We start from the raw sequence: 15,086 nt of genomic DNA, 5'->3' as shown, positions 1-15,086 counted from the left end.
TGAATTAGTGATACACCGGGCAGTTACAAAAGCAACACTCCAGCCACTAAGGAGCAGATAGGTCTTATTCATCAGATCTTTGTTTCTAAGTAGTTTTTAACCACTCCCATGAATGAAGAAGTTAAATATAAAATCTTATCAGCTTGTGCTTCTGAAACATCTGAACATTTTGATAGATATTTCAGTCTTTCCTAAAATTTAAGTAGGACTTTTCCATCATCTTAAAGTTACACCTCTTGCTTGGTAATACAACAGGAGATTAAATGCTTCTTTGCTTTTCCTTCCTGCTCAGAAACCAAAGCACAGTCTGTCCAATACATGATAGTTTATTACCTGCTGATCAGTTTACCCCATTCCTTTGTTTTATGATTGCAAGAAAGTATTTTGCTGTCAATAGAAAAACTGAACAGAACTTTTGGTTCCCCAAATCTTCTCTCTAAAAGTACAGGACTTACTTAGTTAGAGCTAATAAAGACACCAAAAAGGACTAAAAACAACACATAACTTTTATTTTATTTTTTATTGTACTCACTAGAGAAAGTATATTTACCATCTACTTCAGGTGAATAAGCACAGTGCAATACTGCACTCGCAGATTTTACATTACACATCACATTTTGGAATTCAGTACAGTCACCTAACCTATGGTGGATCATTCCTTTGACCAAATCCATTGCCTGCCTGCCTATAGCAAAGCACTAGATTGCAAAACTGTGGTTGCAAACAGTGAGTTAAGAGTAAAGAAAAGCAAGATTGCACTTGTGCAGTCTTTGTGTCCATAAGAGACACAGTATGCTGTAAAGTTGCTACAGGGATTATTTATGAAAGATAGAAAAGATATTATCCAAATTCTCTTTTCCATCAATCTTGAACCCTTTCCATCTTGTTTTCCTTTTTGCTGTTGGCAGGAGATGAAGAGGGTGAAAAAGAAAGAGAAGCGAATGGAAAGGGAAAGCAAACAGAATTCAGGAGTGGTTTACTGTGTTGAATAAGAATTAAAGAAAAGACAGGGAAATTATGCACTAATGTTCCATATAAATGGTGTTCAAAGGAGTACAAGAGACCACTCTTCCCTCAGAAAACTCATTTCAAAAGCTTAAACACCTCTCTTAAAATCAAGCAGGAATTCTCAGAGAAGTCACCTAGTCCCAGTAGAGTAAGGTTGTGGAAGCTCGTCATATATGGTGAATACGGTGAAATACAGGCAGGTGGAGAATGGATGGAGAGCAGCCCTGAGCAGATGGGGCTGATGAGGAACAGCCCTGATGAGGACCTGGGGATGTTGGTTGATGAAAAGCTTGACATGAGCTGGCCATGTGTGCTCACAGCCCAGAAAGCCAACTGTATCCTGGGCTGCACCAAAAGCAGCGTGGCCAGCAGGGCGAGGGAGGTGATTCTGCCCCTCTGCTCTGCTCTCGTGAGACCCCACCTGGAGTGCTGCGTTCAGCTCTGGGGCCCACAGCACAGGAATGACATGAACATATTAGAATGAGTCCAGAGCAGGGCCATGAGGATGATCAAGGGACTGGAGCACCTCTCATATAAGGACAGGCTGAGGGAGTTGGCTGTTCAGCCTGGAGAAGAGAAGGCTCTGAAGAGACCTCATTGCGGCCTTCCAGTACCTAAAGGGGGCCTACAGAAAAGCTGGTGAGGGACTCTTTGTCAGGGAGTGTAGAGATAGGACAAGGGGGAATGACTTTAAACTAAAAGAGGGTAGGTTTAGGTTACATATAAGGAAGAAATTCTTCACTCAGGGTATGGTGAGGTACTGGCACAGGTTGCCCAGACAAGCTGTGAATGCCCCATCCTAGGAAGTGTTCAAGGCCAGGTTGGATGGGGCTTAGAGCAGTCTAGTCCCTGCCTGGGAGGTGTCCCTGCCCGGGAGGTGTCCCTGCCCATGGTAGGGGGTTCGAATTCAATGGTCTTTAAGGTCCTTTCCAACCCAAACCATTCTGTGATTCTATGAACTGATACAACTCATCTGAACTGCTCATTCTGGTCCCAAACTGTATCTGCATTTAGTCCTTGGATATCCACCTCTGTTCCACAGTTGAAAGAAAACCTTGGCACATTCCTCTAAGTACTCCAATAAAATAAATAAATAAATAAGTTCATGAATACTTTCTTACTCCTTCTGTAGCCATGACCTGAAAGAGATATGTAGGGTAAGTTATGAGAGTAGTTACATGGTTTATCTTGAACCGATATGCTCTTAAGAAGAGAAACAACACCTCCATTATAAATTTATGTATGTGCAAACAAGGACTCTATCCTTCCAGGTCTCAGTTCATAAAGGCAGAATTAATCATTAGCCAGGCTTCAGCATGCACAAATAGTCACATGAAAGTCAATCCTCATTCACAGATCTCCTCTGTACAAAAAATTACTACAGTTTCAGACGTATTATTTTCTGTGCATAAATCTAATATGGTTCTTTTTTGTATGGAATAAATCTGGCACAGAAATCCATGAAAATTTCTTTACAGTGGTTTCTGATTATACTGTAATCTCTAATACTATGATATTCCTTAGAGAGTCTGTCAGTAATGCCAAAGAACATGTCTACATTTTTAACTGTGAAACTATATATAGTAATGTAAGGATGTTTGAAAGCCTGTATACAGTGTCTGAATATTGAGTTCAAGCCACTTATAATTACACTGATGAAGTGAAACAGAAATTTGGATCAAAATTTGAATCATAGCAGATTTTACCACCCTATAACTTATTACATTGTTTTTTTTTTCCTTTTATTCTTACATAAAGAATTACCTTTGGTCTGAAGAGAAACCTTTTTTTTTTTTTTTTTTTTTTTTTTCAGTTTGGGGGAAAGTTCTAGGATTCAAGTATTCAGAAATGGATTCCAGGATTTACCACGCATATGACTGCCACATGGGCTTAATTTTCCCCAGAAGGTACTTTTGAGAAAATGAGTTTTAAAAATCCTCAACAAAAGCTGGGTACAAATTGAACTGGAGGAAAAAAATGATGGAGGAAAAAAAAAAAACTTACAAATATTGTATTTGTTTCAAAAAAGTCTTTCCAGATTTGTTTTGCAAAATAAGAAATATTTAAGTGTTAAGAAATGTGGTGGTCTTTTGCTCCACTGCTTAAGATGCCCACATGGCTAGAGGTAAAAATAAAATCAACAACAACAACAACAAAATGAGTCTTATTACAAAACACTTTCTCTTTAAAGTGTGATTAAATGCAACGACTGATTTATTTTAGAACTGAAGCCTCATTTAATCTTCAGATCTCTTGGCAATAAAGACCACAGACATACACAATTCAATATATAACACCATCATGCTGACTTGTGAACCTACACCAGCTTTCTAAAAGAAATAACTGACACTGGAATTCAATCACTCAAACTCCTGATGGTATTTTACTTAGGAAATTGCACAGTATGACCATGAGTGGGCTGTGGGGGATGAACAAATGTTCCTGGAGCAGAGCAAGTGCTGCTTACAGGATGACAAACATCACCCTCAACTCCTTCTGGGTTACAGATTTTGCAGTCTTACTGCCTCCTCTTCCCCCTTGCTATCCTTCCATGCATTTAGTCCTCAGCTTTACCTGCAGAGAAGCTTATTTCAGTGCATTAACATGAAGAGTCTGTACCCCCACCAGTGCACGGGATCACACCACGGAGAGCCAAAAGGTTAAAACTTCATGAAGAGCACTGACACCACCATCTGGATAGGACAAGATGGCTCAGCAAGATGCAGTAGCTCAGGATATTCTGATATTTCCAATAGGCTTTCAACTACCAGTATCTGTGGCTGAAATGCTGAAGTCTCATCGCTTGTAGGTGGCCTGTCTCCTGAAGAGATGCCAAGTCAAGCCTGAGCTATTTGGTTTATACACGTGGAAAAATCAAGCAGCATCCTGTCACACCCTAAGCAATCTACAGTGCCTGAAGGCACATGATCATCTCACCCAGCTGCTGTATTGTCAAGGGAGAGGTAAATTTATTTTTCAGGAACGTACTGATACAAAATGGCAGATGAAAGCAAGGGACTGCCTTACAGCAGAACATGAGGATGACTTCAGAAAGGTCTAAATGAATAGAAGAAAGAGATTACTAGCTCCAAAACCAAAGAACAGGAGTGTCTGTGATGGGCTTGCCTACCTCTGGGACTGTTCTATATTATTGTTTGATAAAGTCTCATTTAACCCAAGGGCAGCACATCCTCAATGCATTAGGAACAGGGAAAATTGCTACATCTCAGCAAGTGGACAAATAATAGTCCTTACCTCAACTCTCTAGATGCAGACAGAGTGCTATTAACTGTTTAATTCTTCAATCCCTAAAAACATTTATTTCAATTGTACAAATGCAGAAAGTCTACGCAGTGAGACATTTGCCCTCTTCTCCCTGACTTTTCAAACAAGATGGTGTACTGTGTCTTAAAATACTGCAGTTTACTGAGAATTTGAAATATAGAGGCTACCACAAAACTAACTGAGTGAAATTCAATAGCTAAAGTAAAACCCCAGGAGCCATTTTATTAACACTATTTTGTCACTAATTCAACGATAATTTTCATTTTAATTTTAATCAAGCTTTAATGGATATTTAGTCTGTTCTGTTAACTGCTACAGAAAATGAAGCTTTTCTGCAAAGTTCAGGTTGAGCTTGGCAGCTACACAATGTTTTCTCTTTGACTGAACTTCTCTTTGCCACCAGAGGGTGTAACCTGCAGTGTCCAAATGCTGACCACAATAATACCACCATACCAGTAACGCTACAAAAATAACCGTAAGGAGTCTTATGAATATTGTATAGATATTCTTACATGTCACCAATACCACCCATATAAAATGAGTAAGAAACCAAACCAAAGCCTCAAGACACTGTCAGAGTTTTCTGTTCAATGCCGCAACACCTGATACTGTACTTACTACACACAGGAGAGACTTCCACTATGGAAGAGAAATGCAAAAAATCACTTAGTTTTGTTGGCCACACCTTTTTCTTTTTTTTTAATTTTTTTTAGTGAGGACCTTAAATCTCTATAGACTACACATTCTGTTAGGTTGTGGTCTTTAATCTTTGTAGCAGATCTCTACTTCTGTACAGATCCCCTAGCAGTTCTTATAATCTGGGCTCACCAGAACTCTAAGGCTGCCCATGCCCATTGGATTCAGGCTTTATTTCCTAATAACTGCTCATGATTCAATACTAAAAAGCATTTATTGATGGTGCTTTCCAACAGTGCAACAGTATAAAGAGTGTGAATGTGGCCTTTGACACGTTACTATAATTTTGGTCTCAAATTTACTGGCTTAAGCAATCCAAAGAACTGAGAGATTAAAAACAGAAGACAAAAGCACTTTTATCTATATTCCTATTGGTGCTTTTCCTAGATGGCTGCAAACCTGCAATTGTTTTGCACTGATGATCTTTTATAAACAGTATGACATTTACACTGTCCTGCACCAATCTTTCAGCTGTGTGTATGTTACAGAAAAAACATCAAATGCTATTTCAATTCCAAATCAATGTCAAAGCAGCTGTAAATGAAACAGCATGAACTATGTGGTTTTCTTAATGAATTAAGAAAAAAGAAATACATGTAACATTGACACTACTTCTTTTACAAAAATCTCTTGCACTCCAGGCTGAGCGCTTTTAAAATCCTGCTACTGTAAATGATACCTTGCTGCCAATACTAAAATATATGTTTTGATCAAAATACAAGGTAAGGTTAAAACACTTCAAGCTTTGTTTTTAAGTGGTAAAGCTTCAGTTCTTCCAGAAGCTATGAAGATTTCTCAGTTGACTTGATACTACCTTGCACAAAAACCTGTGCAAGGGGCATGGTTTCAACCAACAGAATACTACCTATTAACTTTTTCCAAGAGTAGTTTTCCAATAATGTATTACAATAATGTATTATTGGCTTGTTATACTGAAAAAGGGACAATTAGAAATTATAGTGACTTTCCACATACCTTTATGCACAAGTGTCTTTACCCCCATGAAAGATAAAAGAATATTTAAAATTCTAGACAAAAGATACATAACTCCATCCCTAAAAAAAAGGGATTTTAAGGAAAATGGAAATGATAGGAAATATGTTTCACAAGTACATCTTCACTCCACAATGCTGCCAGCTACTCTTTATGTTCCTACCTCATACTGCTTTCTTTCTACCTCTTACTTCTACAGACCATAGAGAGATTTCAGTCCTCAGCTCAGAGAAGCCCAGAATTCCTTACTCTTCAAGCCACGTACTAAAGTATTTTTGAGGCAAAACATGCAATATAACCATTTGGTTCAGAGGCGCTTTCAGATGGAGTGAACTAGGAGTAGATCACATCGAACGGCTTCTCATGCCACCAGATTTGTTTCAGAACCTGCTTGGGTGGATATGTGCCTGGACTGCAGACACTGGGGTGACAGAATCACTGAATGGCTGAGGTTGGAAGAGACCTCTGGAGATCACCTGGTTCAACCCCCTGCTCAAGCAGGGACACCTACAGTAGTTTGCCCATTACCTCTTATCCCGTCACTGTACACCACCGACTTCCCTTCAGGTATTTGTAGACATTGAAGAGATTCCCCTGAGCCTCCAGGCTGAATAGTTCCAGCTCTCTCAGCCTTATCTCATAGGAGAGGTGCTCCAGTCCCTTCATCATCTTGGTGGCCCTCTGCTGGACTCTCTCCCGTGTGTCCAGGTCCCTCTTGTACTGGGGGTGGGCAGAACTATACACAGAACTCCAGGTGTGGCCTCATCAGAGCTGAATAGAGCGGTTCACCTCTGTTGACACTTTGCCTAATGCAGCCGAGGATCACTGAGAGTGTTTTGAACTATGGCTTGGATTACACCCCTCCACAGCACACTTTCTGTGGTGTATGTGATATCTCAGGTCCTACTTCCAGGTAACATTTTATTCAATTTATACTTTACTCAAGAACCACACATTTGCAAACCTTGCGACAGCTGAGCATAGGTCATTATCAGCTCTAAGTATGTCAGATCAGAATGGCAAGAGCAGTTATAGAAAAAAATACCCTGAACTCCCTTTGCGTTATAGTCTGTGCTGCTCCACAATAGCACAGACTCAACTGTCGTATCTAAGTTCCAGTGAATAAAAGGCATTCTCTACTCAGCAGTCCTACAAAAGGAAAATAGTCCAGCATAAAAAGGCTAAGCAAATGCAAAAGTTTCTTGCTTGATCCAACATGCAATGATAATATGAGAATGTTTTTCAAAGAGGATGTGATCTATATTCATTTCTTAAACAAAAAGTCAGTAAAAGTGATGAAAATTAAGACATGGAAGGAAAACAGTACCTGCTTGTTGTTTTCATTAGTACATCGCAGCCTTTTTAGGGACACAAAGTGTCTTATCTTCCTAGCAACAGAAATAAGCAATTGTTACCACATCAAACTGTAGTGATACACTGCTATTTTTTAAAGCTGAATTCTTGATGCTTTTATGAAGCAAGATACCAAAACCAACACCAAATGGCTGACTGAGCAACAAGCACTCCAGTGTTATAGCTATGTTTTTGTCCTAGGATATGTGATTCTTTTGCTTCTGCAGGAATTCACCTGCCCATCTGGGAGTATAATTTGGCAACATACACATGATACACTGTAAAAGTGCAAGCACATACAAGCATGGTCATAAAACAAGAGAATCATCTAGCTGATGATCCTTCCAGCTGACTGGTTAACAGTTTGTATACTGTAGAATAACTTCATAAAAAAATGTATTGTAACATCAGCCTAAACATCAGTTTTTAGGTGTCTAGATGAGCAACACTACTAATTGTTATGATTTTACAGTCCTTTTAGCCAGAGTAGGAAGACACCAAAATGGACAAACATGAGTAAAAAACATGGCCTTCTTAATTTTGCTTATTCTTTCCGCATCACTTAAAATCAGTAGTTCTATCATCACCCTGCTCCTAAATACATAGAGGTTCATGCCAAACTCTCAGATAGGGAAAGCAGAAAGAATGACCCCCCAAAAAACAGAAAGCAACTGTGCTCTGTACAAGTTAGTTACCCTCCTTGACCGATCACAGGCGTTATCCTCACATGCTGCTGGATACTGTCTCCTGATTTTCTGTTTGTGTAATAAACCCCTTGCCATTCCTAAGCAAACACACATAACCGAGACAGCGTCTAAGAATACTCAGCTTGCAGTCAAATATTCACTTATTATTACATAGTCTTTCTGAAGTAAATAATTACATACTATTTCATGGTTGTATTTTTAAAATAGTGTAAAATGTTGTAATACATAGTTCCACCTTTAACAGATATTTGCTTATCAAAGGACAGTGCAAAATTTTTTCATATATTTCTCTTGTGAGAGAGTACCCAATATTTAGAAAGAAGTTTAGGAATCAGAGGAACAGAATTCTGGTCAAATATACGCAACTCACGAAAACAGTGTCTTGTGTTTTTAAACCTAGAGTATTAAAAACAAAGCAGCCTGGAAATCCAAATCACAAGCACAAGCACAAGCTTAATTTTACTTACTTACCTTTCCTTTTTTAATAAATGCATTGATAGTGTCTGAAAGATCTGCACAGTTTTTAACGCTTTTTGGTATTTCAGTGAGTTCCTTGCCAATGAGCTCTCCCTTGTGATACCCCATCATCCGTTCAAAGGCTGAATTAACATACTGTCAAACAAGAAGAGCACACTTAAAACACAGTTACTTGCACATGACTGTCTAAGTATTTCAGGATGCACATCCATAGCCATAACCACACAGCCCTACAGTTCAGTGTTTGTCACATAAAAATACTATGCAAATGGAGAAACATTTAATTTACATAAGGAGTTGAACACAGAATGGGATATACAAACTGTTATCAGAAAGCACAGAAAGAGAAGTCAAAAACCCTTTACTGTACAGGTTATCTAGTTCTGCTATGGATCTCTTTGTTGTTTTACCATAAGTAACATTACTTCACTGGAAATGATCATCTAAATAAAGGTACAAAAAGAAAGGTCTTAGAAGTTCAGCAAGTGTCAACATGCAGCATCCAGAATTACTGCAGAAATATAGCAACAAAATTAAAATACAGAATTAGAAATTACTGAGCAAAGAACTCTTTGGGGTTCCTGTCTTCAAATTCTACAAAATGATTAACTTTTTTTCTCCATACCTGAACAACATGATCTTCACTGGTTATTTCTATGGCTTCCTGACAATGGTCTAATGCTGTAAACACTGCATTACATGCCCTGAAATTAGTAAATGATTCACATTAGTTTTATTGTTAGAGTATTTTGCTTACCATAAATGCATTATTACACTGTACTTATCAGTAGATGAATCACAAACCAGAATGTCATTATGATTAAACCAAGTACCCGTCTCCATTATAACTTTTTGAAGCAATTCATCTTCAGACATTCCTGTTGTTCATATGTTTTTCTGCAGATCACATTGTAAAATTGCTCATGAGTACTGCATCAACTTAATAGTATGTTGCTTTTTCTAGACATGCTCTAGAGAGCAGGAACTAACACTTAGCTGTAAAAATAACAAATGGCTGTTACATTACAATAGAAAGTTTTGTGATCATTAAAGATAGGGAACAAAAAAAATCACCACAGCACAGATACATATAAAGTTACAGCAAAAAGATCTCCACTGTCAAAGAAGTTGTAATGCAACATAATAAGAGTAAATAATTGAAGCCATTTCAAAGTCCTAGTCAGAAAAATATCGCTTTTCTTGCCTCCAAGTAATAATTCAACAACTTGATCTCCATACTTCCTGATTTTAATTAGGGGCAAAATTAATCTCCACTTCCCATTTTTTCAGGACTATCCTTTAACTAACACAAGAAAACAAAAATCTTGCCCTTTTGCTACAGGGTTTAAACTGCTTATAATTTACACAGAGTGGGACTAACATTAATGCAGGCTCCTAGCATAAGAAAGCAAACTACGGATATATAGCGTATACAAAAAGAAACAACTCAGACATACCTGCTTTGATAGATGCCAGTACTTTATCTTTGATGTGGACTAAACACAAACTAATTATCTGCTATGTACTTCTCACTGCAGGTAGCATAAAGTGCATCATGCATAAACATCCTTGTTATTACCTAAAAGGGACATCTTGCTCACAGACTGCATAGTGGGGTTTGAATTAATACTCATGACCAGCGAATCATTAGCAGAGAAGTATTCTGCCTCCGTATGAAGAAATACAAGACATTGCCAGCTTTGCTCATCATGGAAGTAACACAGAAACAAATAGAAAACAAAAAGAACTATAAACAAAGACATACACGTGCAGTTGTGTGGATGAAGATTTGTAGGAAGAAGTGTTGTATACAGAATACAACAGTAGTATTTTAGTTCATACAAGAAAAGGAGCTCTCAGTATAATTTTACAAAGGATGCTCTAGCAGTCCAAGCCAGCTCCATGGTGTGATTTTTTGCTGTATGAAACAAGTAATTTATCTCAGTGACAGATACTCATCTGGTACACCAGCAGCTAGCAACAGTCATTAAGTAAACTTCCTGCAAGGAAACACAGCAATGTTTGCACTATTCAAACCCTATTTTTATCATTTGATCTGGCAACCAAGCCAGCAAAATTAAAAGTTCAAACGGTCCACGCTATTTCTGATTAATGCACACCTCCTACAGATGCCCAACCCAGTTGCATAACAGGTGAAGCAGAAAAGCTATGATGAGAAACAGTTTCTGCTTGGAATAGGACACACTTTGGTCCACTGAAATGACCTTAAATACTGCTTTCTCACACAGTTTCTCTTGTATGTGAACACCTGAAATAACCTGTTTTTAGTCCCATTGATTAACTTTCTGAAAATATTATCTCTTCCCTTCCATATATACAAAGCTGTACTGAAGACCGATTGAGACAGCAAACAGATCAGAGACCAGGAACCCTGTGGGATAAACATAATGTGCAACACTTCTTCACCCCATTTCATCAAACCACACAGATGAGAACAAATTGTAACCAAGAAGACTTACCAAACACTAGTTGTTTTAATTTTATGGTAAATTCACTTAGAGCATCTGCCTAACTGGGCAAAAATAGGAAGAAATCATCTTTTGCAGGATATCAGCTTCTCCAAGTTACAAGTATTCCTTTTCAGAAAGTTTATCTTTCAGAAGACTACTTTATGCCCCCAGATGTTAGTATAAATGTTATTGTAAGTGTTCATGTGCTTATCTGTAGATGAAATGCTTCTGGGGACTGATACTGTTTCCTTCAAATTTTAAGGTTTTGTTTTGTTTGTGGGTGTGCGTTTTAAAATAAACTCACAGCAAAACATGGTAGCCGATAACAAACCATGTTCCCTGAATTTTAATTATCTGCATTTGTAATTGATATCACTCATGTAGAGATGCTCAAACTGTATTGGCATGCAGTTCTTGAAATGAATTATTCCATGTGTTAAAGCAGGAAGTTTTCAATGAGAAGGATATAACGTTTATTAGAAAAATAAATAAATGAAAACAAAACATACCACAAAAGACCATTGATACATTGTTAATGTCTTAAAGAAACAAAAGGATAATTTTAATTCTTCTATATTTTGGTAAACAGTAACTGATGGAAATGCCAAAAAGCTTCTACATACAGAATAAAAAGCAATGAATGCTGTAACACTTCTCAGCTAAGAAATTAAGGAGGCCATTTGCACAGACCTATGATTTCTTTCAGGAGTCTGACTTTGTACATTGTCAGACAACAAAGTTCTACAACTGGAACACTGGCTAAACCATGAGTAATCTTGAAAACTAGATCTAACATCTCGAAAATTTTCCTTTCTCTCCATAGTATTCTTGTTACTACAAAATCTGGTTTATTGGACTTAAACATAAGCTACAGGTTTTGCATGTATGAATGACATCTGATCTTATACATAAACTGGTGTTTTTCATCATTGATGACTTAATTCTGAAGTCACACATTTCACATTGTTTTCTACTGAACCAAGTCAGGACCACCATAACACCTAATTAATTTCTAAAATTTCACTGTTGTTTTATTTTGCTGCTGAGCCTTTGAAAACACCTATTAAAAGTTGTGTAAGCCTGAATCCTTTTTCTTTTTTTCTGAAAATTTTACTGTAATCTTATTTTGTATACACAAACACATTCACTTGAACATGAAGTTTCTAAAAATCTACTGCTTAAAAAGAAACACTGAATCTTGTAGAGAAGTGATAGTGTTCTCTGTCAAAGGAACTGGAACTCACTTTTGAGATCTAGAGAAATACAACTTCTCTGTGTGACAGCTTCAAGGGCTCTTTTTACATAGAGTTGAATTGCAAAGATATTTACATGTAGGTATAAGCACTTGTATTAAATATAAAATTAGTCATATTACATGATAATGGAATGAAAGTCTTTAATTTCTTCTTACTTTAGTGAAACAAATAATTAGACAATTAGATATTTCTCACTAAAATAAAAATTCATGATCCTGAACTGTCAAGTCTTGCACGGACAGGAAAGTAAAAACTCAGGGTATAAAGAGCCAGCTCAAGATGGTGCTCAGCTCAAGCTGTCAGGTATGACATCTCACACATCTGTGAGCAAGAACGATTTTGTGAAAATGTCCTGTCCTGTAAATTTGCAGCCCTTAAATCTTACACACAGGACAGAATCTGTAGAATGCTACCCTTGCAATTAAGTGAGCAGAAATTGTTCTGCAGTATTTCTGTTAAAGGTTCTGACTCTGATGGTGATACCAGTAATGGCTGCTGTAACATTGCCAAATTCAACATATGTGCCTCAAGACGTATGGACAGAAGCAAGTATCAGAATAAGGGATGGGCATGTACTGCTTTTTGCGTTAAGGAAAGCTTTCATTTAAACTACCAATGAATGAAGCATACCAATGAAGCTTTTTGAGGGTACCAGTTACTAAAGCACTTAGATTTGTTACAAATTAACTGAACAGCAAAATAAGGCTATAGGAATTGGTTAACATATGTGTATATCATGTATAACAAAGCACATACATGCATAGCTGGGAACGTAGACCAAACAATTTATGTTGTGCACACTCTCTTACACTTCTACATACCGTAATTTGAACTGAGATCGTACTTCCCCATGTTCTATTTGAATCAGCTCATTGTAACAAGCAGTTATGCTGCTATTCTCCATGAAACGCTGGAAAACAAATCAATAGTGCATGAAATAGACTGGAAGCTTTTAAATCTGTTATTCCTGTTCCTGCTTCTAAAACTCTAACCTGATAAAGACAGCTGGCAACAGTCCAACAAAAGGCCACAAAAATGATTAAGGGACCAGAAGATCTTTCATTTGAGGAAAGGTTGAGAGAGAGGTGGGACTGTTCAGGTTAGAGAAGAGAAGACTCAGGGGAGACCTCTTCAAGGTATCTGAAGTGAGAATGCAAAGAGGACAGAAGCAGCCTCTGTTCAGTGGTTCCCAGTGCCAGGACGAGAGGCAGTGGGCACAAACTGGAACACAGGAAGTTCCTCCTGACACTAACTAACTTGTGAGTGTTGAGTGTTGGACTTGATGATCTTAAGAGTCTTTTCCAATCTAAATAATTCTATGATTCTAATTAGGAAGCACTTCTTGACTGTGAGGATGACCAAGCACTGCCACAGGTTGCCCAGAGAGGTTGTGAAGTCTTCCTCCTTGGAGATCTTCAAAAGCCACCTGTATGTGGTCCTGAGCAACCTGCTCTGTGTGTCCCTGCTTGAGCAGGGAGTTGGACCTGACGGCCTCCATAAGTCCTTGCCCACCTCACCCATTCTGTGATTCTGTACAAATAAAAAGCCTTAGTTGTACCTTTTGTGTTCAGGACTCATCTTTTCCATGGGAATGATTTTCTAGTCATTATGACAACATCACTAGTTAAATACAAAGCAAATATGAAGATATGCTGAAATCACAACTGTGAAATTTGCCACTTGGTGTTAGGTATTCAATTAGAAAATAGATAATCTAAAAAAAAAGCCCACAGTCTCAAACAAAAACAGTATAATTTGGATGTTTCATTTTGAACAGCAATGTCTTAATTCAGAACAGAAAACGAATACCTTAGAGATATAAAACATTCATGCTAAAGAAAAAGAAAAAATGTAATGACATTTTGCATTTCATCTGTTTTTCTGCAAATACTACATCCAAAACTCAGAAGTTGTAGTAACTTTGATCCACAAGTAACCTCACTGAGTCATCACTTTTGAATTCAGAAGTGCAGAAAAGTATATAAAGTAAGTAATGTGCTGACAGCAGCTAACAAGATTTTTATATACTCCAGATGGAAATAATGTCCTTTACTTGTTAGGCAAAGGCAGTAAGCTTAAAGGTATTGTGTTCGGTCCATCTGAAATCAGAAACTTCATGTTCATCACAAAAGTACTAGTAGATTCTCTGACTTCAGCTAAAGTTTACTGTTCATCAGTAAGCTGCTGCTCTAAGGAGCTAAATCACTGCTTTATAAATACATGCACAGACTTTGTTTTTCACAGAAAATACTCTGTGATGTCATCAGTTCTCACAGTACAGCTGCATGCTGAGTCAAGAGCCAGCAGTCAAAACTGAAGAACAAAGAATGTTTTTGAGGAACCTGTGCTTCTCTCTTGTTTGAAGAATTGTGTTTTGGAGACCAAGAGCTTAATCCCAAGTAGCCACCAAAACGTAAAAAGTAAACTTAAAAATAACTGTTAACATTGGTCTACCTTATCCCTATAATGTAAAGATATTAAAATATTTCTACAACTGTCACTTTGCTTATTAAGTGAATGCCTGGGAAACCAAAAGGCACAGTATAAAGCTGGTAGAAACTAGGGTTCAGATGATGATGTGTTCTTTGCAAAACAAAATGCCTGCAAACTTTTCTTCTACAGCACTGAAGATTTAGATTTTCACTTTTAGAGTGCTGTTTTAAAGTTTCAAATATACTTATAGGAAATTTAAAACAATAAAAATACAAATCTATCAATAACATACTATTTAAGCACTGATGGCTGCTGATTTTACAAGCTAAATTTCCTAGAACGTATTAAAGGTCTTTTCAGTTTGAATTTCAATGTATTATCATTTACTGACAAAATTTAAAAGAAAA

The 15,086-nt window shown here is 37.4% G+C and overlaps 1 protein-coding gene across 16 annotated transcripts in view; it reads right to left on the bottom strand.

Annotated features, from left to right (window-relative positions):
• Positions 1 to 15,086, bottom strand: part of PDE8B (phosphodiesterase 8B) — a 100,432-nt gene that overhangs the window by 19,856 nt on the left and 65,490 nt on the right. For all 16 annotated transcript variants that reach the window (XR_014576843.1, XM_083818029.1, XM_083818025.1 and 13 more), the window contains 5 exons: positions 13,068 to 13,156; positions 9,145 to 9,223; positions 8,514 to 8,654; positions 8,031 to 8,119; positions 7,310 to 7,370 (listed from right to left, as the gene is read on the bottom strand). Coding sequence is in view for 15 of the 16 variants with exons in the window: in XM_083818029.1 (XP_083674155.1) it covers positions 7,310 to 7,370; positions 8,031 to 8,119; positions 8,514 to 8,654; positions 9,145 to 9,223; positions 13,068 to 13,156 (459 nt within the window). In the remaining variant the exon portion in view is untranslated. The remainder of the gene's footprint in view (positions 1 to 7,309; positions 7,371 to 8,030; positions 8,120 to 8,513; positions 8,655 to 9,144; positions 9,224 to 13,067; positions 13,157 to 15,086) is intronic.

This window comes from Anser anser, assembly GCF_964211835.1.
Source record: "Anser anser genome assembly, chromosome: Z".
In the NCBI taxonomy this organism is placed as follows: Eukaryota; Metazoa; Chordata; class Aves; order Anseriformes; family Anatidae; genus Anser; species Anser anser.
This window is presented reverse-complemented; position numbering and strand designations above follow the sequence as displayed.